Source organism: Podospora anserina, chromosome 5 (assembly GCF_000226545.1).
Source record: "Podospora anserina S mat+ genomic DNA chromosome 5, supercontig 5".
Classification (NCBI taxonomy): domain Eukaryota; kingdom Fungi; phylum Ascomycota; class Sordariomycetes; order Sordariales; family Podosporaceae; genus Podospora; species Podospora anserina.
In genome coordinates, this window is record NW_001914847.1 from 237,040 (window position 1) to 263,645 (window position 26,606).

Here is a 26,606-nt window from a genome sequence, read left to right on the forward strand (position 1 = left end):
ATCTGTGTAACATCTGTAATGCGTAGATGACTACTACCCCGCGAACACAGCCCAGCCCTCGCTCCGTTTGTGTCCACAAAGGTGTGTCTTGTTGAAATGCGAGGAAAGGCCAGAAGCTCGCATGGTCGGTTTGAATAACTGATCATGTACAATAAATATGGAATCCAGTGAGCAGTGATTTCTAAGTTGGGGTTGTTGTCATAGCAGTGCTGTATCACTCGCTGTGTTGCTCCACGGTGCGAATCAGCGAATCCGAGGGCTTCACTCTCTGGGCCCATTCCCTGCGACGTCAAAGTTAGCAACACTAACCAATTAACGAATACACCTCGGGCAAGAAACTCACGTCCAGCTCCCGTCGTAGACCTTCCTTGTCTCTGGAGAGCCATACTGGGCCTCGTTGAGCGCCGTCTCGAGCACACATGCTGTCACTCCCGTGCCACAACTGGAGATGATGGGTTTTGCCGGGTCAACGCCCTTTTCCTTGAAAACCTGCTTCAGCTTGTCTACAGGAAGGAAGGCCTTGGTCTGGGGATCCAAGACAGCGTCAAAGGGAATGTTGATGGAGCCGGGCATGTGTCCCGAAGAAAGCCCCGGTCTTGGCTCAGGGTCCTTGCCGGACCAACGGCCATATGATCTCGCATCCAGAATTTGGACGCCCTCAGCGCCCTCCTTGTTGTAATCAAGAGCTACCTCACGCACATCCTCAAAGTGTGCCACTTTCGCTTCGTCCATTTCGGGGATGGGGTACGTGCCGCACTCGACAGTCCATACATTCCCCGACTCAGTTGGCAGACCCTGTTCTACCCATAACCTGAAGTTGTTCAAAATATGCACCCGTGGGTGGCCAAACGTCTTCAATGTCCAGCCGACTCGGGGCGCACTGAAGATTCCCAGCTCCTTGCTATCGTATACAACCACTGTGTCCTCGTGCCGGATGCCCAGCTCGCTCATGGCCGCAGCGAAGCCTTTTGGGGTTGGGAGCATGTGTGGGTATTCGCTGTGCTTGTCGATCACCTTGTCCAGATCAAAGAACCGGGCTTTTGGAATTCGCTTCTCTCGAAAGACGTCGATACCTGTCCGGCCTTCCGGGTCGTTTGGCAGAAACCACGAGGCACACAGAGGAATAACGCGGGGCTCGGACGAGATGGGCGAAGGAGGGGCCTTCTTGAGGGCTTCGGCAAGTTCTTGGGGAGTCACAAGATAGCTGGAAAAAGACCGGCGCACCCCCGCGGCTTTGGCAGCTGGCTGACGAAGCTGCTGCGAGCCAGATCGAGGCAGCGAAACCCGTAAAGGGCGAAGTATAAAGAGAGAAGCCATGGTGGCAGTGTCAATTGGTGCAGTCGCGGAGGATTGGTCTGGTTCTGGAGGGGGAGATTTGTGCTTGTAGTTGGAGATGTTTGAGCACGATAAGCGAGCGCCAAGCAGCTGCTTAAACACTCGAACGATGCCGGGCTTTTGGCTCGTTCCTGTTCCCGAGAACCTGCTAGGATTCCCTGCACCCGTAGCCGTGACGGGGCCCGGAGGGACGACTGGTTTCCAAGGACAGGCGTTGTCTTGGAGAAAGACAAGTGGGAGAGATGCGTGGTGACGACCCTAGGATTCTGTAGGTGCGGGGTCCAGGACTTGGTTCTTTGTCGTTGAAAGCTGCTTGGGGGGAAGAGGTGGTCGGGGATTTGGAGAGGGAAACTTTTGAAATTCCTGGGGAGGGTCGAGGAGCTTGGGCCACAGCAAGCGCCTAATTACGCCATGACCCACTAACACTTGGCTGCCGTTGCAGGGAGAACTGATAACGGCGGCGCCAGCACCTCTCCCGCTCTCAACATCGGATGAGAGACTCCATAGACACTCCAACAGAGACTACCGACAAATAAAACGACCCTATAAGCCACCGGATTGTTAGACTCGCCGGAAATCTGCCAGCGATGAAGGTCAAGATCAAGAGGTGGAACGCGGTCGCGACATGGCGATGGGATCTTCCCGAAGATGATCTTTGCGGTATCTGCCAGAACCCCTTTGACAACACATGCCCTGCCTGCAAATATCCCGGCGATGACTGCATCCTTTGTGAGTTCCACACAGCCTGCGGCTATCAGCGGAATGGCGTTTGTTGACTTTCTGTGTAACCCAAAGTATCTGGAAAATGCGGACACAACTTTCACATGGTGAGCAGATGGAGAAGCATTCCTGAATGGAGCCGGCGGTTGTACTGATATTGGCTTGCAGCACTGCATTCTGGAGTGGATGAAGCAAGACTCAGCCAAGGGACAATGTCCGATGTGCCGACAGAGTAAGCTCGTGGGTTGCCCTTTCTTGCAGCAATTTGTCTAACATCATGGTAGGGTTTGAATGGGCCGACCAAACGAACCAGACGATGAGGGATGCAGCACAGGCTTTGGCCAGTGTGTAGGTTATCGACTTGTCGGTGCCATGCTAAGTTTTACCTTGGGGCATTTTGCATTGGGCGGCGTTTAAGAGGAAGTACTTCTGTATGGTTTTCATGCTTTCTTCCTCGCCGGTAACATGTACATATATTTACACCCATTTCGGGGTGAGGCTGATAAACTCCTATCATCCCAAGAATACACTGTTTTCAGCTGCCCCCAGACGAGGCGGGCGGGTGGGCCGTCCATCGCCCCGTTTTCAGCTCGTACCCTTGACTTAGCGTCACATGCTTGATCACCAGATAGGCGTGCGTCCAGGTCGGTAGATAAGATAAAGGGAATGCGGCGATCTCGTTGACAGCTCCAACTGCCTGCATTGCCATTGCTGCATAGGTCCAACCCGCAAAGCCAACCTTGGTTTTGTCACCCATCTGTCACCCAGGATTGACCAGTAGTGTTTTGTTTGCCTTTCTGTTGAATACTCCGCGTGATGGATTGAGGTTCTGCCTAGGCGTCTCAAGGCTGCCCATTTCCCCTAACCTGGTCTTCGCAAGCAATATGCCACACCGAAACGCGCTTTCTCTATCTCTCTATCAATTCCCGCTCGCTGTTAGATTCCCATCTAGCCTACCAAGCCAGAACTATAGGCAAAATCAGTCATGACCGGTCCCGCTTTCGAACGACCCAGCTCCGCTGCTGCAGGTTACCACGCCTCTTCCATCCCCCCGAGCCCGCGTCCGTCTGTCACTGGCAGGGCCAGCAGATCCAGTCTACGTCGCGACCGGGATAGCCATGATTCCGGCGCCTATCCACGGCCTGCGTCTGCAGCTCTCTCACATGGGACATCTCATGATGAACCCATGTACCGTCCGCCATCCTCCTCCTCTCCGCCACAACCGCAGCCTGCGCCCCAACCGACATTCTCCCCGCCCTTTGTGCTCCTCACTTCCACCTCGCATGCTTCGAGCAGGCAGACCATTCACCATCCGGCGGTTCGGTACATTTTTGCCGATGACGATCCAGAGATCTTGTCTGCCGAGCTGACGCAGTACCACTACACAAAACAAGACGGCAGCGAGGATAAAACTGGTCCCGGTCACCGTGCCGTCATCATAGATATGGATCAACGAGAGGGCGATATTGGGTTTGAAGTAGCCTGGGCAAGCAGCCTATCGCCTGACTGGGCTGTCACATCAGCAAGCATGGCCAAGATGGACGGCGGCGGCGGGGGACTGGTATTAAAGGTAGAAGGTGTGAGCCTCGAGCCGCCCATATCTTTGGCCGCTTCATCAACAACGGGAAAAATGCAGGCTTCTGAAGTTGGTGATATGCACTCTTCCGGTGCGAGCGGTGAAGGGCAGCAACGCCGTCCCCAGCCAAAACAAAGCCCATCATCGTCAGATGAATATGCAGCGTTGCTCCAGGACTTTGAGAAGCGGATGGCGGTTCTACGGAAGGTGGCTGAGGTGGGTGCAGAGAGACAGCGAATAATGCGGGAGCATGATCATGGTGACATGGCTCCTGAGGTCTCAGCGGGCCATCAATTTGCTCCTACAGTTGAGGGCTCAGACCGCTTGCAAGATTGAGACGAGAGAGATACGAGCGTTTGTAGCTACTGGCTTTTCTGGAGCTGTTATATGGCTTAGGCTCGTCATCAGTTTGAAATGGCATAGCCATTTGCCAGTCATCATCAGAATTGGCGTATGGGGGCCGTTCGGCATTATTTTATATGGGCGGATTAATAGTCCGGTAATCAATACGAAAAAAAGTGTATTAAACCCCTTTGCTATGCTATGACAAAGCATTGGCTTCAAAAGCTATCGTGACCAATGCCATTTTACCTTGGTATCCCATAACGACACAGACTGTGTTAACGACCTATACTCCTCCCTGGAAACAAAACAAATGTATACAGAATCAAGGACAATCCATGCCCCTGGTTTATAACGAGAACCCACCCGGTACCGATTACGACATGCAAATGACAAGCCAACAAGCTTTCCGGGCGCCTCGGCGCAGCTCATCACCAACACAAACATGGATGCGTTGGGTTGAGGACTTGTTAGCAAGTCATCTTCCTATTATTTATGAATTGAGGGCTTGAGAACCCTTTCAAGAGCCATCAGATCCCACATCCCACTCAACAACAAATCGCTTGTGCATGGGTTGATCTGGCACTCTGTTTAGCCGCCTCCTCGAGATCTGCGAGAGTTGACCGCTTGGCTCGCCAGCGAGTTTGACGGCACGAGCATCGTTCATATGAAGATCATCGAAAACGTTTCGTTCAAAGATGCTCCGTTTCTGTTCGGCAGCCGGAGTAGGGGCAGGAGTAGGGGCAGGGGCAGGGGCGGCGGCCGGAGCGGCCGGAGCTGGGGCTGTCTGTCTTGTTATCATCACATAGGCCACGACAGCCACAACGATAATGACAATAATGGCGACTAGTCACTCTTGTCAGCACCAAACTTTCACCAAGGGGGCATGTTTTTCAGGGGTGGCAACGTACCGCAGATGCCGAGGCAAATCCACTTCTTCTTGCGCGTTTTCCTGGCGGTTGTTACGGCCACCACGAGCTCGTCATTCGCCTTGACCATATCCTCTGCGGCCTGCTCGGCGTGCTGGTCGATCTGCATGACGACCGCTTCTTGCTTCACCAGCAACTCTTGCATCTCCTCCATGAGCTCCACAAGCTCGTTCAACCTCTTCTCCACTTCCAGCATCTCCTGGTGGCGCTGCCGCACTGCTGCCAGGACAGAGCTCGCCTGACCGGAGCGGTTGCTTTGCATAAGTGCCTGCGAGAAGACGGCGGGCTCGCTGTCCACCATCCGGCGCATGTCAGCGTCGCTGATGTCGCCCTTCACGATGCGGATTTGACGTTCTGTCTGATCTCGTATCCTCTTCCTGTTCTCGCCCTCCAGCGACTGGAATTTTTGAATGGCAGCCTGAACCTGTCGCTCGACCAGCCCGACCTGCCTGTTGTTGCCCCCTAGCTGGTGGTCGTCGGTCTTGACGTCCCGAACACGGTCCTTCAGCGCCCTGAACCGGTCCATGATGTTTGCCGTTAGAGTATCGATTTCATCTCGGACGGCCCCTTGGTTTGTCGCACCCGATAGCTTTACCTGGAGATTGGAAAACTTGTCTAGAAGGGCTTCGAGGCTGCGAACATCGTTGCTGATTTCGGAACATTTTTGGAGGATCGAACTCTGGGTTGGTCTAGAGGAGGATGTGGGGAGCGAGTTCATCTCGACATTGGCTATCGCGCCTTTGGGGTTAGAAAATCAACTTGTCCAGCAAAGGTCGTAGCTGCTCAGAACTCACCCGCATTACGGTCGTCGAAAGGATTGCTGTAGCCGCTGGGGCTATTTCCTCCACCATATCCGCCCTGGCCGTAGCCGCCGCCGCCACCACCTTGATTATAGGGGTTGCTGTTTGGGTTGTACCCTGCGTACTGAAAACAAGCAGTTTGGTCAGCAATCTGTCTCAACAGCAGTAAGGAACTGCAAAGAATGTTTCAGGGGCACTGTGCTTGGCATACTCGACCACGAGGGCGTATGAGACATGGAGAGTTCTAGAGCATCGGTTCCCAAGTTCATAAATGGCAAAAAGTGACAGCATATACTCACACTCATGTTGTTTGTTGTGGGAGCGCGAAGAGCCTGCTCGCAAGGGCTATGGGGAAAGTGGAGGGGGAGGGGAGCGCGGTGGGAGGCGCTCGGTACCCTATTCGCGAGTGTAATGAGGTTGGGTGTGGTGTGGTGTTGACGGTGGTAGTAGTCTATGTAGGATGATATTGCTGGCACAAAAGAAACCACGCTGGAGGAGAGGGTATCGAGATCGCGAAAATGAACAGGGAAAACACAAGCGCCAAAAATTGAAAAGAAGTTCAAACAGGGGACAAAAAACGGCGGTGGGCACGGCTGTGTTAATGAATGGTAGCTTTTTCAGGCGAAGGCCATCAGACACAAGAGGAATCTCAGGAGGTCGGCCCAAACGAGGTTAGCGGGTTTGTGGCGCGGTCTCACGTTTGCTCGCAGAACAGCCGCTCGCTCGCGTCGGGATCATGAACCCCTGCTCTGGAACTGTTAAAGGTTGCAGTGGATCCTACACCGAGTACCTACCTTTGCCATGTTCCTTTCTCGCAACGGCAATTGTATGAATATGCATGGGATGATTGGTGGAATAGGCTGTATGTAATAACCAGCACCAGATGTCCCGGACGGCCATTCCCCAGGTCAAGGTCTGAATCGAGTGCGAATCACGGTCAACGACTGGGTCTCGATTCTCGAGGGGATCACCGGTGAAGTGGGTCGCTGATTTGAAGCGCTTGGCTGGTTACGAAGAGCCGTCTTGGCAAGAAGCAGCTTAAATCCAACGCAGGCCGGGGCAGGCTCGGCAGCAAAAACTGTTTCAGAACGGCGATCGTCAGGCACGTTCAATCGTCAAACAGACATCGGCCCCGTGCTCAGTATGAAAGCGACGACAATGTCACTGTCTTGTCATGGCTCTTTTTGCTGTCCAACCCCTCCAACGAAGCCGGCATCATTCCTTTGATGCTTATCCCAACAGAGCACGCTTCCCGAACCCAACTATAAACACCTGCATGCTGCACGACTCAGCCCCAACTATGGCGTGGGCGGCTCAGTGCCGTTACCCCACCGCGGGGAAAGGAATGGGGAGTGTACAGCACAAGGCCCTCTTGAGGACCGCCGCTTGGGCTCGGGGCCTGGTGTGCGGAAAACAGTCAAGACATCGTGGCCAGGGCGGCCGAGTTTGGGCCTCTTCCATCGGCACCTTTTCGGGTTGCTGCAACATCACAAGCATCTTCTGGCGTACAGACCGAACCTCGATTTACGAAACATGCCTCTGTCAGTAGCTGCAAACATCTAGCTGATTAAACCACCAAACTACTTCCCGCCGCTCTGTAAAGCACTCCAAACCATGCCCAGCCAAGAACCGGTGCCCCCTTTCTCAACGTCAAGTCAGACTACCGCATAAGCAGAGGCATAGCTGACGCTGAAGTCGAAGCTCTTCTTCACCAAATTGCTTCTCTGGTACTGCACAAATTTGAACTTTCCTTTTCCATCAACGGCTTCCAAGGCTGCCATGATTACACCAATTGGATGCCTGCCACAGACAGTGTTGTGGCTATCCTGAACCACCTTGTAGAATTCACTATGCTCACCAGACTCCACGGCATCCATGGCCAACTGGTCCAGCACTTTGATGACATCGTGGATCTCAGGCTCTCCAGAACTGATGCCGAGTTTGCTCCAATCTGGCGGGGTGACGTTCAGGACTTCGTGCCGCACACCCTTGGACCGTGGCGCGTCCATGTCACGAATCGCACCGTCAGAAAAATGAGGTCGGTAGCTGAATCGGGATCCCCAGTGACAGAAATCGGACGAGACGATCCAGGCTGTGGTGGGGTCCTTCAGGTACGAGGACAGCAACTTTCCAAAGGCCTTTTCTTCTTCGGCAGATCCATCGCCCACGAGTATCGGAACTATGGGCGGGTACTTTGTGCTGTCGTCTCCGAAGGTCTGCTGAAGTCTCTTCCAGAGGAACGGAACGTGCATTTCCAGAGAATGTTCATCGACGTCTCGGCGGGCGGGTATATCGGTGAACTTGCCCGTTTCCCTCAGCTCGTTTATCGTGTTCCTATCCACCACGAGGTCCCCAAAGGGTGTTGCATATTTGCTGAATGTGGTTAACGCGCATCCGCGAAGATAATATGTGTGGGACGGTCCGAGAATGAAGACCCGTTTCGCCGCTCTGAGGTCGAGAGCCTTGTAGGCCCAGGCTGCGCAAGGCCCAGAATATGAATAGCCGGCATGGCTTCGAATCAAAGTCAGCATATTGAATCATCTCTCACAAGACACCGGGCTGTTTCTCGCTTACGGAGCTATGATCACTCGGGCGCCAGGCACAGGGAGACCATGGTCATCCAGCTGGTCAGGCACACGGCTTAGGAACCCGTCGAGCTGCGATGACAACTCCTTCTCATCATCATCGTACCAGGATCCAGCATGGCTAGCATCCCGTGTGGCCATGTTGTCTGGGGGCTGAGTTTCAAAGGAACTTTGAAAATAACACAAAGAATCTGAGCTGGTTATCTGAATCGAGTAGCATCGAGGAATGGGAGAAGCAGCTCCTTGCCACATGGACGGTTGGGCTACCACCTAGCTCAGGTGGGGTTAGATAGGTAGGTAGCTACTTGGAGCTCTGCCCCGCACTGACGTCCGTGGTCAGTTGCACTTCATGTCACCAGCGAATTCACAGAGCAAAGCGCATAATAAAGAAAAATCAGGTCTGAGCATGTCTTTTGAATGAAATAACTAGAATGTATCGTCCACCAGAAAACCCTGTCCCAGATCCAGTTAACTCTTGATTGCCTCAAACCACAAACACCATCCGACCAAGAGGTATCAACAAACACCCACAACTTACTCAGACACAGTGTATACACAAATCCACTCCGTGACGCCATGCTTCCCAGCCACTTGAACAAATCTTGAACTAAAGCCCGCCATTTCTCACTCGGCCCATCAGTACACGTCAACACCCTGGGTCCGCCCGCTCCCGTTGGCTGCCCCCCAGTCCCGTCTCCCAGCGCAAGCCAAACATCGCCTGTGCTCCCCAAGATTGCTGACCGAGCAGCTGAAGCATACCGTCTTCCCACACGCTCCGCACGTGTTTTCTCCCATTTCGCCGCCTCCATCTATATCCATCATGATGCCATCTTGATCACCACAGGCATCCGATTCCAGCAGCCCCACGCCACAGTCGTCACATGTTGTTGAAACCACCGCTGTGGATGAGTTGGGCATCGCAATTGGGGATGGCGAAGAGGTCAAAGACGCCTGAGACGACGACGGGCTAGCCACAGTTCGTGTGGGGAGCTTCCAGAAGCTGTGGAGGGAGCGTTGGTGTTGGTCGGGGTGCACCTCTGAGGGAACTAAGGTTGGAGTCGGTTCAGTGACTTGAACTTGGGGCGGCGACGGCGCTTGTTGATGAGTATGTTGCTGCTGTTGTGCAGAGAATAGCAGATTTAGGGTACGTTCTGCGAGATGAAAAAAGAGAGGTAAGTCACTGTGCCCAAACTCATCATGGTAAAACGAATCGGGGGGCTCCTACGGTGAATGATTGCCTCAGGTGGCCTATTATCGCGGAAGCGCTTCCTGGTGCGGCCAGGCATGTGTGAAGAGGTGGGGAGACGGGGCGAAAAGAAGCCGCGCCTAGCCGTATCCATCGCACTGATGGCATCGAAGTTGAAGCTGCTCGCCCGAGGTGGTGATGCAAGGGCTGAGCTAAAGGAGCTCAGGTGCGAGTCGGACCGTTTGCGCTTGATGACCATTTTCACAGATCAATGCATTGACAACTTGGGAGTAACAATGTTGGAAATATCCGTACCCTCATCAAAAGAAACCACACGGACGCTGTCGAGGTTGCTCGAGTGACAAGCAAAGAAAGACGAAACCAGCCATCGAGTTCAAGGGGGTCCAGACGCGACTGTGCCACGACCACACGCGTAAATCTTTAAGTGCATGGTCCGTGCTTTTCGCGTTCGGCTCCCTGATGCAGGTTGGTACATACAAGTAGTGTAGCAGCAAAGCTCTCGAAACCTTCCATCCTTGGTCTCTCACTTTACCGGGAACTTTTCGAGCTTCAGTCTATAAGATTGGTTGGACTTTTGTAGAAGACTAGAAGTTAAATCAGTATTCGTTGCCAAGTTCGTCCAGGCCTCTCCAGCTCTTCGTGGTCGATGAGCTCTTGGCGTCCCGTGATCTGGCGCTGCTGACGTGAGGCCCAATCGAACGCGTCTCTTCCTCATCCCCCCGCACTACGCGTCACTTTTCAACATCCTTTTCACAGCACACCTAACATTCTTCGACGATTGGTACAAATTTTAGTCGATGAACTGAGATGTCTTTGCTAGGTCTTAATATTCTACGCCACCTGATTGACATTTCCAGATGACCTCGGGCGAGTCAGCACAGCAAGCAAAGGAGCCATGCTCTCCAGAGCTTGGACCATTCAAGGACCAAATAGCACGACCTCAAGATCCAGATAGTGAAAATACCAATGCCGATCTTGCCTCGCTAAAGTACTCACTTCTTGGTCCGTCCTTGACAAAGGCCGGCCAGGACAAGGTTGATCAGTCCAAGGTAAACCCATCGCTTCCAAGTCTCCTGATATTGCAGTGCCGAGTTCTGACTACCGGTCTCAGGTCGCCGAAGTTATCTATAATTCTTCCAAAGGTTCCAAGTTCTTCAACCGTGAGGAGGAAAGAGACAAAGCCCTGACGGTCAAGATTGATCAAATCCTCGCCAAAAAGCGACAGTTGGAGAAGCTAGACCTCTCTCGGGAGCTCAGGGCTGCAGATGCGCTGCTTGCACAACTCGAGGCCTCACGTGATCTTACTCAACACATTGTTCATATCGATTGCGATGCCTTCTACGCCGCTGTTGAACAACTGGACCGTCCCGAGCTCGCAGACCTCCCCTTTGCCGTGGGTGGGGGCGTTCTGACAACCTGTAACTATGTAGCTCGGAGATTTGGATGTCGAAGCGGCATGGCCGGCTTCGTGGCAAAAAAGCTCTGCCCTGAGCTCATTTTGCTTCCACTCAATTTCGACAAGTATAACGCAAAGGCTGCCGAGGTGCGAGAGATCCTAGCAGACTACGACCCCCGGTTCGAAAGTGCCAGTATTGACGAGGCCTATCTCAACATCACCCAGTACTGCATCGACCACGGCATGGATGCTGCCGATGTGGTGTCCCAAATGAGAAGGGAGATACATGAAAAGACACACATCACCGTGTCCGCAGGGATTGCAGCCAATGCACGTCTGGCGAAAATCTGCTCCAACATGAATAAGCCTAACGGACAATACGTTCTTCCTCGTGACCGGGTCGTCATCATGGAGTTCATGCGGAACCTCTCGTGCCGGCAAGTCAACGGTATCGGACGAGTTCTAGAGCGGGAGCTTGGTACCATTGGCATAAGCACCTGCGGCGACATTTATACTCAACGACAGTTCATCGAGAAACTTTTCGGTGAGAAGACCTACAACTTCCTTTTGCGGTGCTATCTTGGCCTTGGACGCACGAGCATACAGCCTGCCGAAGAGTATGAGCGCAAGAGTGTTGGAACAGAGCGCACGTTCCGTGACATGGATAATCCGACCCAGTTACGTGAGCAGCTCAGACGAATAGCAGAAGAGTTGGAAAAGGATATGCGGCGGGCTGAATGCAAAGGTCGGACTCTCTGCATCAAGGTTAAGCTACATACGTATGAGGTGCTCACACGTCAAATAGCTCCGCCAAAGGCGGTCTATCTCGCCGATGACTTGTACGACTACGCACTGCCAATGCTGGTGAAGCTTGAACAAGAGGTCCCTAATATCAAGTTACGCCTCCTGGGCCTCCGATGTACCCATCTACTCAGCACAAAAAGGCCAGATACAATGGCCTTTTTTGGGTTCAGACCGAGGAGGGCGGGCTCTGTAGAGACTGGGGAATCTACCAGCCGCATGAATCCAAAGAAAGCCGCTGGCACTGGAGAAGAGTGGGAGGAGTGGCCCTCTGAAGCACGCAACGATGTCCTCCTAGCTGAGCGCGCAGGGAGCAGCTCAGGGGCCGACAGTCCATTCTGGAGACATGGCAAAGAAGTTCTCCCCAACCCGAAGAAGGAAAAACAGCCTGCTGAGGTGATGCAGGAGGAGCTTTGGGACTGCCCAATATGCAACCGACCACAAACGCCTGACGAAAGACAGTTCAATGAGCACATTGATCTATGTCTCTCGAGGCAAACTATTCGAGACGCCATTCAGCAGGTGGCTGCTTCAACCCCTCCACCCGGCAAGCCCAGTATTCCTGAAGCAAAGAAGAGCAAAGATAAGAAGAGAGGAAGGCAGTCAACAGCAGCCGATCCTCGACAGAAGAAGCTTCGGTTTACATGAGAGCAAGCTGTGGTGCGATGGGCAGTTAGCTTTCTACCAAGTGATGATTGGTGGAAAGGGAAGCACAATCTCAGGAAAAGTAGATACCTGCCTTTATAGGAGCACTGGAAGGCTCACACATCCATGTAACTGAAAAAAACATGTGACTATGTCTTGGTTCAAAATAACAGACAGAGCGCCGAAATGCTGACGATTACGATGCATCGTATTTGCCCGAATGACGAGATCTACATGTTAAAAGCAATGTACGGTTCCGGCCTCACTGTCTCGCCAGAGACGAGCTGACTAGGCTTCACTGCTAACTCGACGGTTGCCCCCCATGCTCATCCTAATCTGATGATCCTCCTCCTCTTCCTGCTCAAGCTCCTCACCGGGAAGTCGAACAGCCCTATCTAGGGCGACCGGTAACCCCCTGTGCCTGCCACGAAGCATGACAACACAAAGTAAGAGTTTTGACACGGGATGCCAACCCCCACAGAAGCTGTAGGAGTCGTGTGGTACTCCAACGCTGATGCCAACGCAGCCATACGCCGACACCACCTCGAATATGACGTTGAAAACACTGAAGTTGATGGGATCTGCCATGAAGTTGCTCGTATTGATGGTAACGATGACCAAAATCGCCAGACTTAACCACCAGAGGTCGTGGGCCAGTTGTCCGTGTATCTGCTGGCTGATGAAGCTGATGCGCGACTCGGGCCTCCGGAGAGAAGAAGGTGGTCGAGCCCCAACACCATGCCATGTTACCGTCCAACTAAACGCTCGGTGAAGTGCTGACAGGCCGCCTTGAGGGGAAACCCTACTGGGTGGCGGTCCGTGATGAGTGAGGGGAGATTGTTCTGGATCTGAATCAAGCGCATCATCTTCAACATAGATACCAAGAGACCGCTCTTCATAGACGTTTGAATGTCGCATCGTGACCACCACCGGGTACGCTGATATATACATCATGATCACATACAAGACTTGCAGTCCGATGTATACTGATGGGATGGGAACAACATAAAACCCACCCGAACGTACGGCTACACCCAGTGGTCAACAGATCAGCAACCATGTGCTATAAAAGAGGACTCGGTTCAGCTTACCAATAGCTTGAAACAACCCATCAAGCACGCGAGATCCAGGAGGTATGCTTTCGATAGGTGGGTTGCCAATGTTGAGAACCTCGAAAGCGACCCAGTCAATGCTGTTCAGCAAAACGAGCATAAACAATAGCCACCAAGTGGCGCGAGCGGGAAAGAGGTTGGTATAGATGCGGCGCGGGTACTGAAGAATAAATTTCAAGGTGTCCTTAAGGGGGTTGTACTCCTCCTCTCGTGTCACCAGAGATAACAACCTCAAGAGAGACCAAACAATGAGCCTCAAAAAGACAGGATAGGCCGTATTGCCGGCGAGAATCATCAGCCCCATGGTGACAAGAACAAAGTATGAGTTCTGAAAGGGAATCATATTGGCATCCAAGAGCGACATTCCTGAATTGTTGAATGCCGAGGCGCCGTTGAATATCCCCAGCCACCAGGGGTTTATGCCATTTCTCAGCGGCGGCTCGGCTTGGTTGTTGTTGATCCAGGCACCGAGCGCGATGCAGCCAAGAGACTGCCAGAGGACAAAGTAGACAGGCACAAGCAAGGCAAGGACTTTGAGCGCTCGATACTCGCAACCGCCTAGCTGTTCCCGTTCTTCGTTGGTCAGGTCGTAGAACTGAGCGTTTCTATTGCTGGAACGATGAGTGAGGAAGCTTCGCATGCCAGAATGACACTTTGTGCCCTCTTCTGGCCTGCCATGAGCGAGTACGCTTCGGTATACTGGCTGGTTATCGAGGGGGACATGTTGGGCCGCTGTTGACGTGGCCTTGATCCCATCGTGGACTTGCATGTTCGGGAGATGAGTGTCTACAAAAGCGATATGAGTGGGATTTGTGTTTTCGGAGGCTTCGACATTGATACAAGCTCGACCAAAGTTGGTGGTGGCATCAGCCTCGGGCCGGTTCGTTTGGGGAAGCGAAACGTGCTGGTTATCTATGGAACTCAGTCTGTAAGCTGCGGGTTGGTGCTGGGCTGTGTGCGATGATAGCGATCGCCGAGATGAACGAAAATTCGGTAATCTGCCGAGACTGAGAGCGCTTCCTCCATGAGAAGTTCGTCGCCGGCGCTCTGATTGAATCACATCCCGGAAGCGTTGCTCGAAGGCGTGTTTCCTCGTCATGACCGTCCATATAGACACCCAGATGGAGCTGCCAAATATGATGAGGAAAAAAAGTAGCGACTGCTGCCACGTTGTCAGTTGACTTAGGTTGACTGTGTTCAAGCCAGCTTCCGTCATGGCGGATACAACCAGGAACAAGCTGTCAGTATAGCTGATGCTCCAAGCTGGACTGGACGACCCCCAAAAGACAAGTGACGAGACCAGACAAACGCTGATGAAGTAGGCATAATGGATGGTTATGAAGTTCAACGGCGGGAGCCAAGAACGACAACGAGAGATAAGTACCACGGCCCGAGGGTGGTTTTGCGCAAGTTCACGCCGTCGACGCGACATGGTATGGTGGACGCTCTGATGAGAGCTAACAGCAGCAAAGCTGACGTAGTCGAGGGACAGGTCCGAACCGCATCAGGCTATGCGTCTAGATGTCGTGGGGCTTCGCGGGGACCTGCTTGTTTATAACTGGCAGTGGTCCATAGGTGAAGGGTCTCAGTCTTGTATACCGGGTATCGAAGAGGTATGAAGTTGGAACAGTCCTCACAGACGTTTGCTTACCCACATCATTCCATGTGGAGGGAACGTTATGGACTAACTTTGACGGGAAGGCGCAGCTGGGGTCAACGGTGCCGAGGCGGCTTGCTCGATGAACTCAAAACGTTTAAATCAATTCATCTGATCTTACATGGCTGTCTTGTCAGCATTCTAACCAGCAGATTGCGGGCAGAGCTTTGCACCTATCCGACTGGTAAAGGAGGTACACGCCTTCGTGTCATTTTCGGCTGGCTTGGAAGAGCCTTCAAGCTGATTGCAATTATGAACCGTCAAGGTTACCACACCCAGGCCGAGTTATACTGGGAACAAAGCAATCCTGCCCTGTTTCACTCCACATGAAACGACAGGCCACAAGCCAGCAGTTAGTTCACGACGCCATCAATGAAAACATCGACATTGTCACTGACAAACAAGCCAAGATGAAACAACTGTGAGACTCGATGAACATGGACCGGAACTTTGCATGGCTCTCTTTTTCTTTGTGTATCTCTCAGTGTGTATATATACAGACCCTTGTACAAGATACCGTTTTCTAGAGCTCGTTGTGCTCCTGAGTATCGTCGGTGTCGGCAATGATGGTCTCAACAACCTCAGCCGCCTGCTTGGCGACGCTGGCCACCTTTTCAACAACCTTCGCGCTTGCCGTGGACTCGGGAGCATCGGTGGCCGACTTGGTAACAATCGATTCGGGTTTTGGCACACCCTCAATGCCAACCAATTCCGTTTCGAAGACTACAGTGATGAAATGGATTGTTAGTAATTGTACATCACAGCAAAAGAAACCACAGGAGACACCCCGGGTGGGCTGATGACGCACCAAGAGTAGATCCAGCGGGAATAGGTCCAACATTGCGGTCACCATAGCCGTAGCTTGGGCCAATGGTCAATGTCCGCTTCTCGCCGATGCACATATCGACGAGACCCTCGTCCCAACTAGGTGATTGATGTTAGCCTTCGCTCCTCATTTGCAGTTGAAGTTGGACCGTTGGGCGTAGATACCCCTTGATAACCATGCCAGCTCCAAGCTTGAATGAGAATGGCGATTGACGGTCGTAGCCTGGAAAGCACGCTGTTGTCAGCTTCGATCGACCATCGCTTCGTCCCAAAGCCCCCATGCAGGTGCCAGAGACGGAGGGCAAGCACGAGACTAACTCGAATCGAACTTCTCGCCATTGGACTTGAGTGTGCCCTTGTAATGGACATTGATCTTGTCGCCCTTCTTGGTTACGCGATCGCACTCAACGGGGAGCGTGACATCGATCTTGAGGTCATCGGAGGCGAGGACGCCGACAGCTGCCGAGGCGAGCAGGGAAAGCGAGAGCAGAAGGCCTTGCATTTTGAGGTCTGGAGTGAGCTGCGGGTGATATTAGACAGGCAAATCTCACAGCGGGTTTGGGCGCGGAGGGCACGAACAAAATGGTTTCTTGGTGGTTGTGTTTACGAAATACCCAGAATGTGGTTTGTTGGCTGAGTGCTTCTGGCCAGCTGGTCAATAGACAGCTCCAACCCCAATGTGTTTCGTGGCAATGGCCCCTGTAGGCACCCACACTAGCATCGCTGACGGAATTACCCCACAGTGCTTGATTTGTGCCAAGCCAAAACTCCATCTCAAACATTAAAGCATCCACCGTCACCAAAGCAGCACAAGAGCAATGCTCAACTCACTTGATGATGGCCTCCCATTTTCTGCTCCGAACTCCCCGTCATTTTCGGTGTCGGTCATGTCGGCCTGGTAGGCCGCGAACCACTGGTGTGCTTTGCCACATTGCCTGCGCTACAGATTCGACAGGCACACTGGCCCCGCAAACAAGGGGTAATCATGGATGACAACGAGGCGGAATGCACCAAGAACAAAGCCCTTCTTCTCACTTGTGAGTAACGACAAACTTCCTAGATTCCGGTCATGGTCTCTGAAATCACTTGAAGTCAAAAATGTCAGTCAATTAAATTTGGGGGCGTTCTTGGGTCGAAATTGTTGCAGCTGTTCAATGAAGGCCCAAGTATCGTGAAGCACTTGGCAACAACCAGGTTGAAGACCAAAGGAGAACCACAAAACTCACCGAAAATCGAGGGCCCATTTGCCTTTTGAGGCAGTGACCACCCTCAATATCTCAAGGCACTCGTCGGGGCGTTGTGTAGTCTTTTTCCTGGGCTTCATCATCATGAGTCACTCATCCAGCCACCAGAATATCTATGCTGGGTTCAAACTCGACAGTTCCATCAAGTTCAAGGCAACAGCAAACTACTGCGCCGTGCCAGCCCCCAGAAAATCCAGGCAACAAACGACTCGCAAAGTCAAAGGGCCCCGAGCTCAGGGTCTTCCCTGAGGCATACGCAGACAAAGCATCAATACGCGTCGTCGTCAACGTCAATGTAGTAGGTTGCAATGTGAGGCATTCGCAGCCGCTAAGCCAAGCTGTCTGCCCGTTGGCCCCCAGAGAGGGACGCGCAACTTCGCTGCTTCAGCTGACCGAGCCCTAAACTGAAGTCCTGGGGGCACCTCACCTGGTGAGACCTAGGACTCTCTGCCCGCCAGGCTTTACGCCCTGTCGGCATCGCAGACACGACTCGCAGCGGTCGTTGATGCGATGCCAGTAACCCAAGATGTACCCGTTGCAAAGTACCCCTCCAAACCCGAGAATTCCATATGCAGCTGACCTGCAGGTCCGGCTGTCACGACACCCTGCTGTGGCCGCCATTAGAGGAGCTTTCACCCCCACCATCAAGGTCTCTTTGTTGACATGGATGGCCGCCCCCTGGATCTTTTGACTCACGCATTCGAACAGACCGATCCACTCCCAATAGGTTCCTAACAATATAAGCGAAGGATACAAGGCACCGAGCTCTTCCCCAGGTTATGAGACTTGGCCTTGCGGTCTGCCTGGGGTTTGGCATGTCCTCACCGAAGCACTGAGCACCGCCCCTGGTATGATGCCTTGTCCCTAATCGCCTCCACGACTGGGGGCGCAAACCTATTCTAGCTTGGGCCGTCAGGATAATGGTTTGTGGTTCGCTTTCATCGTTTTTTCTCAAACTCGTTTTTTTTTGTATATATATCCTCAGTCCCAAACCATGTTGCCCAGTGCTATTCCTCACCCGACAAGCCCTCGAAAATCCATCACTCTGTAACCTACGGCCCAATTCCACAATATTCTTTACAAGAAGCCTCTTCCACCTACTTTTCAGAGTAACGTTTGCCATGCCTTCCTATAACGGTTCCAAACATAGTACCATTGTTCACCAAAACCCAAGCCGCTCATCATCAACCTATTACTCGAACAATTCTTCTGGCAGCCGGTCATCCAGCCACTCTACTCACTCACACACCACGACCTATACGATGGACTACTCTACCTCATCTGGACCCTATGGGCACGACCAGGCCCAATACCGATCTCCTTATGCAAGTAAGTTGTCACCGCACAATCCCCGAGCCAATCTAGCTGGTACTAACCTCATAATGCAGAGGATTACAATGTCGACGTGTCAAGACATGGCAGCACTGTTGTCATCAATCACCATCGTCCCAATCCAAGCACTGACGAGCCAAGAGCCTCAGAATCTCGAGGTGCCTTTACTGTCTATGGCAACAAGCACAAGGATGATAGGCGCAAGGATAACAGTCGAAACTAAGGCTTGTTTGGGCGTCCGATGTAGCAGTGAGAAAGTATCTACTTGCATGGTCTCGGCGTTTCTGGTGGTTTTTTTGAGCATTTTCAGGGAAATTGTAGGATATATGGGATGGACTTTTGGACACACAACACTGTACCGTACTAGACATCATCAGCTGGGCGTTCATGATTGAGGAATGGGGCTATGGCGATTAGGGTAGGGGCAGCTTTGACAACACTTTTCTCTTTCATACATTCGGGTTCAATTAGTAGAAAATAATAGACAAGAGCAGCATGGCTGCTTAGAACTGCAAATCTGGTGTTGCAATGTCCCGTCTTCCTTCACTCTGCGGCTTCCAGAAGACTAGCTCACCTCTTCCGTGGTAAGAGCAATGAAATAAGGCCTTGGAACCATCGATTGCTCTGTAGAGTGTGAGATACAAACGAAAATCATGAGTCATGAGAAGCAACAAGAAGCAGGAAGAACTAGAAGGTCGACGGAGAAGATAGAAAGAGGCCTACTATCCAATCAATAACCAATCAATTCTTGCTTTGTCACGTGCTTTTGCACAATTTCCAAACTACCTGCACGACATATATCACAGACATGATGCGTGGCGTCCGGTGTGTGGAACCAAATCTCAGCCTTCACCGGCTTGTGGGTGGACTTATTGGGCAATTGGAAAACCAGACGGTCTTGGAAATGGAAATGAAAATGGAATTCTTCTAGGGTTGCTGTATGTCGTTCCACCTAACCAATGGAACTTCCAATCAGAAGAGCCAGCCACTTACACATGTCATCTATGCCAAGACCATTGTCGCAGCCCAAGCACCCGCAAGGGGGGGCTACTACGCACACAATGTGTACCGAGTCGGTACTATCAGAGAAACTTATTGGGATAGGGAGAGGATGGTTTGTCATGTGCGCGCCTGCAGTGACAGTTAAGTCTCTAATTTCCTGATGATTGTTAGCTTGCCCCGTGCGGCTCCCACGCTGACAGGCATTTAAGGTCAGCATCAGCCTTGTTCAAATCACAGACACCTGCGTGGTCGCCACTGCGGAAGTATCAACAAAACGACCAGAAAAAAATTATAACATAAAAGCGGAAACCCAGTCAGTTCGATACCATACAAATTTCCTGTACTTCCAGCGTATGCTTTCGTCACCATTTGTGACTGCCGATGATACCATCTTGGGGTCAACCCTAGTTTCACATGGGAACAAGATACCCCACCAGACCACTACTCTCCCTACGCACCGCCCTCCCTCTTAGCATATTCGTCCTCGATAGCCTCGGCGTACTTGTCCTCGGGCGAACGGGGGTCCTCGTGGATGATGTGTTTCTCCAACACTGTCTCTGGCGCAGGGCGATGGGCGATCTTTTCATTGAGGGAGTCGGCACGCATGTGTTTCTCGAGCTGTAGAAGATAATGCAGGTTAAAAGCTGTGTTTGTGCAGCACCATGGTGCTCTCAAACAGGAACGGACCTCTTTCTGTTGGGCTTGGATAGCCGGCGCTGCGGTTGAGGCGGGAAGTATGTTTTCTAGGACACGCGTGAGTCAGGCCATGACAGCCACAAGAGATTCCTCAGAACCAGGGTGTGAGTCTGAATTACTATTAATGAGCTCCTGGCGATCTGGGCGATGCGCCAGGTGGTGCTCGAGCGAGTTCTTCCTGGCTGGGTTGGGTCGACTGGGCGAAATGGGAGTCTCGTCGACAGGGGCTTGGCTTACGACATTCGCATCTTGGTCGGTCATTTTGATGAGGTTTCGTTTTGATGTTTGTCCAATTTGATCGAGGAGTAATTGTGTTGGGCAGTGATGAAGCCAGAGCAAAACCAGTGCGGGGAACCACAGCTGCTTTTGTATCACTCTCTTCAATAAGAGCATCCCATTCCTCGTCCCCTGTGTTGTCGAGGCGGGGAACAACAGGTGATTGGATCACCCCACAACACGGAAGGGGCAGCGGGGACAAACAAGTAGCTGCTATCCTTGACCAGGTAACAATGACGCATGATCAACACCCCGCAACAGGGTCCCCTTGTCCCGTCCCGCCTGGCTGTTATAATTTGGAATGGGAAATCACACTGCACTACCATGACTGTGACGACAACCGCGATTAACCATATTCCCATAGCGTTTGCAGTTTAGCTGATATTTGGGATGGGAGGCACTCGGATGCCCTGAGGAGCCTAGCTTACCTAGACGCATTCTTGCACTGCCCGTACTTTCCTCAACGCGGTACCTATCATAGATGCAACAGAAGGATGGAAAGATACCGCCAGCACAGCCAAGCAGTGCGAACCGAAGCTTATGTGGGGCACACGAGGCGACTGCTTTAGCCCCAACTTCTTCCCGTGTACTCCAACCTACACTTCCTCATCGATACACCCCGTACATGTAGTTACCATGGGCCAAACTCAATCAGACCAAAGACGGCCTCCTCCGTCTCGAGAGGAGTTGACTAAGGAATTGGCAAGTACCAAGTCTTTTCTCACTTCCACATGACCCTCTAACCAAGTGGCTTCTTCAACACAGGCCGCCAAGTTTGCCGACAAATGCTTCACCTCTCTTGAGATCTACTCATTCAAAGAGGTCTTCAAGAGTCTCGCAGACCAGGAACAGAATGTCCGCCATCTCAAAGAGGATACCATTGCGCGCTTTCTTGAGATACCGGATGTGCTGGGTGTGTCGCCAGTTATATTTCAGATGATATCATATATAGGCGCTTTTCCATTCTTGCGAGATGCTCCAGCAGTGCTGGGCTTGGAGGAAATGGTCATGGTCATCACCATTATGACCGATCGATATCAGAGGGTATTAGCAACGGGTGCTGACGACAGGAGGAAATTGCTGTTCAAGAGCCTGGCTGTCTATGACCGGAAGCTGTCCGAACATGTCAACAGGGACAAGTCGCCTGTCATCGACGGCTCAGGAGCGCCCGCTAATTCCTCACACGCTTCTGGTTTTGCTGTCGACATTGCAGGAGATGATGAGGATGACCTGGGTTGTGAGGATGAGGACGACCTTGTCCTTGCTGCCTTGGATTTGCTGGATTATGCCAACGTTGGCAAACTTGGAGATGGACCCCCACCCAATCACGCCCTGATTCCGGCGGGCAACTTGAAGAAGATCATCGTGTTGCTGCTTCTCGTTGCTCCATTAGGCGCCCAGGAGAGCCTATCTTCACATGCGAATCGTGTTGTTGGGAAGGAGCTTGAGGAATTGGGGGTCGTTGCTGACTGTATCGTGGCGGCTTTCCTCGACGTAGAGCATTCACCGGGCATCAGGTTTTCTCGGTTCAATTCGATAATCCCTTCGTCGATGCCATTCGTTTTCTCTGGGTTCACTCCTCTATTTGAACACTTTTTGTTCTCCAAAACTCTCGACTTCCACAAACACGTGGGCGGCTCCACTGTCGTGCCTGACGTGGTTCAACCTCTCCTGCAGGACAAAGGCTCTCTCCTTAACCTGAGCATCATGTCGCAGCTCTCTTTCTTCATTCCCGGCGAATCTCTCTTTCGCAAGCTCCGATTACTGTACGCAGGGGGGGAAGATGGGTTCAGCATGGGCAGTTTTGAAACGAAAGTCTTCAACTGGGGAGCACCGACCATACTGCTGGTACATGGGATCTGTCTACCGGACAAAACCCATAGGGCAGGTGGTGCGGAAACGGCATTCCTGTCAACACTACCCCCACGGCGATACCCCTCTGGGAATCGCGCCATTGGCGAGAGAGTAACGTTTGGGGTTTACCTGAGTCAGCCATGGAGGCACACACATCGCGAGTGCTTTGGGGATTCGGATTCGATACTGTTTCAACTCCAGCCTGTGCATGATGTCTTCCGAGCATCCCCGAGCAACAAGGACTATGCTTCTTTCACAAAACCCTCGGCATCTACCCCGATTGGCGGCGTGTCATTTGGCTGCCCACCACCGCAACCTACACAAGCATATCGCCGGTCAAGCACCATATCAATGGGCCCCGTATCGCTTGTCATGGATAGCAGTTTCGAATTTGGATGTTTCACCCACAACTACACCTCGCGAGGTAGTAGTGCTTTCCAGGGAAGCGCGTGCAGGAAATTCGACTTCCAAGACCGCTTCGAGATTTCAGATCTGGAGGTCTGGGGTTGCGGCGGGGACGAGGAAGCCAAGCACCAGGCTGAGCGATGGGCCTGGGAGGCTAGAGAGGCCGAGGCGAGACGGAGAATCAACCTTGGGACGGGTGATATCGAGGCCGACCGTGCCCTCTTAGAGATGGCTGGACTCATAGGGGGGAATCGAAGTGGTGGGAGTATGATGTAAAGAAGATGGCAACCATGGCAACGGCTCGCCAGCGCTCCATAGAGGGGAGAGAGTAATGCATAATACAATTCATTTACGCCCACATCAAGCGTTGAAACCTGTGCTGGAATATACACCCTCTCATCAGCTTTGCAAAATGAGACGAATCAAGACGAGAAACCATCCTCATCACTGTCAAGAAAGTACAGCTTCATGGAGAAGGTGCATTTATCTCACATATCTTACATTGCCCGACATCGCAGCCTGGATCTCTGTGAGCTGCCGTTACAGCCATCCACTTCACCCTTAGTTCTTCGGGTCTTCTGGCTTGGACTCTAATGCCGGTGTTGTGTCTTCTGGTGCCTTTTTGGATCCGCCAAACCATCCACCGAGTGAGCCAAGCACCCCTCCATCCGCCTGGTTCGCCTCGGTTGAGGTGGCCTCGCCTGTTTCGGTTTTTCCAGCTTTGGACTCTCTCAAGGCTGCCCTTGCCTGAGCAGCAACACTTTCGGTGCCTGTGCCACCAGCGCGCTCAGCTGCCCTCTTCCGCCTCTTGTCAAGCCGTTCTTGGAGAGCCTTCTCCTCGGCATCGCGGGCTTCCAGCTCCCTGATCCACTTCTGATGCTTCTCCTCGGCATCCTTTTGCTGCCGCAGCTTCCAAAGCTCCTTCTGCTTGTGGCGGTCGGCCTGGTAGTACATGCCGCCAGCGACCATGGCAACAACGGTAAATGCCTGGGCGGCCACACGGGCACGGAACATCTTCTGCACCTTTGCATGGTCACCGCGGCGCATGGCACGGTAGGCGTTGGTGAAGGCGGCAACGGTGAGGAGACATCCGATTGGGACGAGCGGTTCCTCCTTCAGGCGGCGAAGGACCTTTTGGAAGCCATTCTCATTGTAAAAGTCACTGTGGCGGGGCGCGTGTAAGTAGTGGTGCTCCTTTAGGAAACAATGGCAAGCAATATGTAGTGGTCGGGACTCACTCGTTGCTGTCAAATGACGAGGGAAGGGGTCGGTTGGAGAGGGGTCCGTTCGACATTGTAGAAATCCGCCTCGCTGATCCAGGGAAGATCGAATGCGGTCTTAGGAAAAGGGGGTCGTGATGATTGGTGGCGTTGGGGGAATCGTTCGAGGTTGGTTTCCAATGCGGGCCCGCCCATGAATGAATGAATTTCCATGACGCCAGCTAAGGTGGGGATCTGAACGGGCACACGCCCGGGCGGCGGGCAACGGGCGGTGTGGATCCCAACCCCAGCCGCCAAGAGACGCCCTGCAGGACCCACCAAAACTTTCTTTCCTTCAAAAGTCGGCCGAGACCGGGGCCTTCCCAACAGAGAGTGTGTGCATCGTCAGTCTTCTTGCGACTTCAACGACTGTCATACTGAAATGGCTTCCACAAATTCGAATGCACCTCGTCATGAGGGGAGTGTGGCAGAGCAGACGGCCGGCCATGTTAACGGTGACTATGTGGTCAATGGCGTGCCACAGCTGCCCACCGCATTCCGCAACGGCAACGGCGGCCTTGGTGCTGGGGGTTTGCCCAGGAACATGTCGCTGAACAGCTTCGCTCTGACAGAGTACAGCGCAAAGCCAACACCCCCCGCTGAAGACAAGAAAGATGAAGTGAAAAAGGTCGTGCCAGACGAGTATCTGCTACCGAATGGTAACCCAGATGTGAGTCACCCCGAGTCCATTCTTAGTTTTTGATCGAGAAGCTCATTATCCTACGTGTACAGTATCTTCGCCTTATCATCACCTCCTACCCGCGGGTGAGAGAGGTGTGCAAAGAAACTCCTTTGGTGCACGCTGTTGGCCTGAGCAACCGACTGGAGCGCAAGGTCCTGTTGAAGCGCGAGGATGAGCAACCGGTATTCAGTTTCAAACTCAGAGGAGCGTACAACAAGATGGCTCATCTCGACGCTACCGAGTCCTGGAAGGGTGTCGTTTGTTGCAGCGCTGGCAATCATGCTCAGGGCGTTGCTTACTCGGCCCGCAGGTTGAAAATCCCAGCCACTATTGTGATGCCCAAGGGCACACCAAGCATCAAGCATCTCAATGTATCGAGAATGGGCGGACACGTTGTTCTTCACGGCGCCGACTTTGACGAGGCCAAGGAGGAATGTGCTCGGCGGGAAAAGCAGGATGGCCTGATAAACATTCCCCCGTTCGACGACCCTTATGTTATTGCCGGCCAAGGAACTATCGGTATGGAGATTCTCTCACAAACAAACCTGCAGAAGCTTGATGCCATCTTCTGCTGCGTGGGTGGAGGCGGCCTGATCGCCGGCGTTGGTGTGTACGTCAAGCGTATTGCACCGCATGTCAAGATCATTGGCGTGGAAACGTACGACGCGGATGCGATGACTCAGTCTCTCGACAAGGGGGAGCGTGTGCTTCTCAAGGATGTTGGGTTGTTCGCCGATGGCGCCGCGGTCAAGATTACGGGCGAGGAAACGTTCCGTATTTGTCAGGAGGTTGTGGACGAAATGGTTCGGGTAACCACAGACGAGGCCTGTGCCGCTATCAAGGACATGTTTGAGGATACCAGGTCTATCATTGAACCAGCTGGTGCCCTGGCCATTGCCGGTCTGAAGAAGTGGGTGGCCGCCAATCCAACCCCGGATCCTACACGGTCTGTCGTGGCCATCACATCCGGCGCAAACATGAACTTTGACCGCTTGGGCTTTGTTGCAGCCCGTGCTACGTACGGCGAGGGAAGAGAGGCTTTACTTGCAGCCCGCATCCCAGAAAGCCCGGGAGCCTTCGCTGAACTCATCAACGCCGTCATGCCTCACTCTGTCACCGAGTTTAGCTATCGTTACGCCAGCCCAACTGAAGCAAATGTGCTCCTGGGTATCTCATTAACCGCCGTTGGTAGTGAACGCGCACAGCAACTGCAGTCGGTTATCAGCCGCATCAAGGAGTCCGGCACCATGGATATCACCGATCTGTCCAACGACGAGTTAGCAAAGAGTCACATTCGATACATGGTTGGTGGCCGTTCTAGTGTGCCTAACGAGCGTCTGTACACATTCCGATTCCCAGAACGGCCCGGTGCTCTTGAGCGCTTCCTACAGACCTTGCGTGTCAAATACAACATCAGTCTGTTCCAGTACAGAAACCACGGTGGTGATATTGGGCAGGTTTTGACAGGCATCGTTTGCCCGAACGAGGAGATTGGCGAACTAGAAACATTCCTCAAGAAGATCGGCTATCCGTGGGAGGACTGCACAGATGCACCGGTGTTCAAGACATTCTTACGGTCGGAGTCATAGACCGTTAGAGATAGAGGATAATGGTTAAGACTTCTGCAGTTTAGATGGAGAATTATACTGTAAATCAGTTGCCGAGAGCTTTTCGCAGGCCTCTGTATTGTTGATTTCGATTAGTATTTTCTTAGTTAATCAATAGTTCCATGCCTAATAAGATACAGAAAAAACCAGGGAAAAGAAAACCAAAAGAGAAAATATAAGAAAGAAGTTTAAAGTATATAAAGAAAGCGTAAGTTAAATATAAAATATAAAAATGATAATAAAGTTATTTACAACAATTCAAATTTAAAAAAAAAAGCTATAAGAAACTATAGGCATATAAAATATACTTAAATAGTAA

General features: G+C 52.4%; 14 protein-coding genes across 14 annotated transcripts; 6 read left to right on the forward strand and 8 right to left on the reverse strand.

The window, feature by feature from the left end:
• Positions 1–214: 214 nt before the first annotated feature.
• PODANS_5_5190 (uncharacterized protein) lies at positions 215–1,317 on the reverse strand (the record flags this gene model as incomplete). The annotated part of the gene is made up of 2 exons (XM_001905341.1): positions 215–281; positions 344–1,317. 2 exons carry the CDS (start codon positions 1,315–1,317, stop codon positions 215–217), a joined length of 1,041 nt encoding a protein of 346 aa, XP_001905376.1.
• A 605-nt stretch (positions 1,318–1,922) lies between these two features.
• On the forward strand, positions 1,923–2,407 carry PODANS_5_5200 (uncharacterized protein; the record flags this gene model as incomplete). Its single annotated transcript, XM_001905342.1, has 4 exons — positions 1,923–2,064; positions 2,131–2,162; positions 2,224–2,287; positions 2,340–2,407. 4 exons carry the CDS (start codon positions 1,923–1,925, stop codon positions 2,405–2,407), a joined length of 306 nt encoding a protein of 101 aa, XP_001905377.1.
• A 633-nt stretch (positions 2,408–3,040) lies between these two features.
• Positions 3,041–3,967, forward strand: PODANS_5_5210 (uncharacterized protein; the record flags this gene model as incomplete). Its single annotated transcript, XM_001905343.1, has 1 exon — positions 3,041–3,967. One exon carries the CDS (start codon positions 3,041–3,043, stop codon positions 3,965–3,967), a length of 927 nt encoding a protein of 308 aa, XP_001905378.1.
• A 526-nt stretch (positions 3,968–4,493) lies between these two features.
• Positions 4,494–6,007, reverse strand: PODANS_5_5220 (uncharacterized protein; the record flags this gene model as incomplete). Its single annotated transcript, XM_001905344.1, has 4 exons — positions 4,494–4,819; positions 4,885–5,631; positions 5,697–5,826; positions 6,002–6,007. The coding sequence occupies 4 exons, from the start codon at positions 6,005–6,007 to the stop codon at positions 4,494–4,496; spliced, it is 1,209 nt and encodes a 402-aa protein (XP_001905379.1).
• A 1,350-nt stretch (positions 6,008–7,357) lies between these two features.
• PODANS_5_5230 (uncharacterized protein) lies at positions 7,358–8,428 on the reverse strand (the record flags this gene model as incomplete). Its single annotated transcript, XM_001905345.1, has 2 exons — positions 7,358–8,213; positions 8,277–8,428. The coding sequence occupies 2 exons, from the start codon at positions 8,426–8,428 to the stop codon at positions 7,358–7,360; spliced, it is 1,008 nt and encodes a 335-aa protein (XP_001905380.1).
• Positions 8,429–8,923: 495 nt separating this feature from the next.
• Positions 8,924–9,732, reverse strand: PODANS_5_5240 (uncharacterized protein; the record flags this gene model as incomplete). The annotated part of the gene is made up of 2 exons (XM_001905346.1): positions 8,924–9,438; positions 9,513–9,732. 2 exons carry the CDS (start codon positions 9,730–9,732, stop codon positions 8,924–8,926), a joined length of 735 nt encoding a protein of 244 aa, XP_001905381.1.
• Positions 9,733–10,351: 619 nt separating this feature from the next.
• On the forward strand, positions 10,352–12,339 carry PODANS_5_5250 (uncharacterized protein; the record flags this gene model as incomplete). Its single annotated transcript, XM_001905347.1, has 2 exons — positions 10,352–10,543; positions 10,606–12,339. The coding sequence occupies 2 exons, from the start codon at positions 10,352–10,354 to the stop codon at positions 12,337–12,339; spliced, it is 1,926 nt and encodes a 641-aa protein (XP_001905382.1).
• Positions 12,340–12,624: 285 nt separating this feature from the next.
• On the reverse strand, positions 12,625–14,880 carry PODANS_5_5260 (uncharacterized protein; the record flags this gene model as incomplete). Its single annotated transcript, XM_001905348.1, has 2 exons — positions 12,625–13,364; positions 13,428–14,880. The coding sequence occupies 2 exons, from the start codon at positions 14,878–14,880 to the stop codon at positions 12,625–12,627; spliced, it is 2,193 nt and encodes a 730-aa protein (XP_001905383.1).
• Positions 14,881–15,628: 748 nt separating this feature from the next.
• On the reverse strand, positions 15,629–16,432 carry PODANS_5_5270 (uncharacterized protein; the record flags this gene model as incomplete). The annotated part of the gene is made up of 4 exons (XM_001905349.1): positions 15,629–15,828; positions 15,914–16,029; positions 16,096–16,153; positions 16,249–16,432. 4 exons carry the CDS (start codon positions 16,430–16,432, stop codon positions 15,629–15,631), a joined length of 558 nt encoding a protein of 185 aa, XP_001905384.1.
• A 2,032-nt stretch (positions 16,433–18,464) lies between these two features.
• PODANS_5_5280 (uncharacterized protein) lies at positions 18,465–18,901 on the forward strand (the record flags this gene model as incomplete). The annotated part of the gene is made up of 2 exons (XM_001905350.1): positions 18,465–18,503; positions 18,563–18,901. The coding sequence occupies 2 exons, from the start codon at positions 18,465–18,467 to the stop codon at positions 18,899–18,901; spliced, it is 378 nt and encodes a 125-aa protein (XP_001905385.1).
• Positions 18,902–19,958: 1,057 nt separating this feature from the next.
• PODANS_5_5290 (uncharacterized protein) lies at positions 19,959–20,465 on the reverse strand (the record flags this gene model as incomplete). Its single annotated transcript, XM_001905351.1, has 3 exons — positions 19,959–20,126; positions 20,196–20,251; positions 20,324–20,465. The coding sequence occupies 3 exons, from the start codon at positions 20,463–20,465 to the stop codon at positions 19,959–19,961; spliced, it is 366 nt and encodes a 121-aa protein (XP_001905386.1).
• Positions 20,466–21,020: 555 nt separating this feature from the next.
• On the forward strand, positions 21,021–23,015 carry PODANS_5_5300 (uncharacterized protein; the record flags this gene model as incomplete). Its single annotated transcript, XM_001905352.1, has 2 exons — positions 21,021–21,182; positions 21,246–23,015. The coding sequence occupies 2 exons, from the start codon at positions 21,021–21,023 to the stop codon at positions 23,013–23,015; spliced, it is 1,932 nt and encodes a 643-aa protein (XP_001905387.1).
• Positions 23,016–23,300: 285 nt separating this feature from the next.
• Positions 23,301–24,033, reverse strand: PODANS_5_5310 (uncharacterized protein; the record flags this gene model as incomplete). Its single annotated transcript, XM_001905353.1, has 2 exons — positions 23,301–23,901; positions 23,978–24,033. The coding sequence occupies 2 exons, from the start codon at positions 24,031–24,033 to the stop codon at positions 23,301–23,303; spliced, it is 657 nt and encodes a 218-aa protein (XP_001905388.1).
• Positions 24,034–24,380: 347 nt separating this feature from the next.
• Positions 24,381–26,269, forward strand: PODANS_5_5320 (uncharacterized protein; the record flags this gene model as incomplete). Its single annotated transcript, XM_001905354.1, has 2 exons — positions 24,381–24,668; positions 24,710–26,269. 2 exons carry the CDS (start codon positions 24,381–24,383, stop codon positions 26,267–26,269), a joined length of 1,848 nt encoding a protein of 615 aa, XP_001905389.1.
• Between the last annotated feature and the right edge of the window lie 337 nt (positions 26,270–26,606).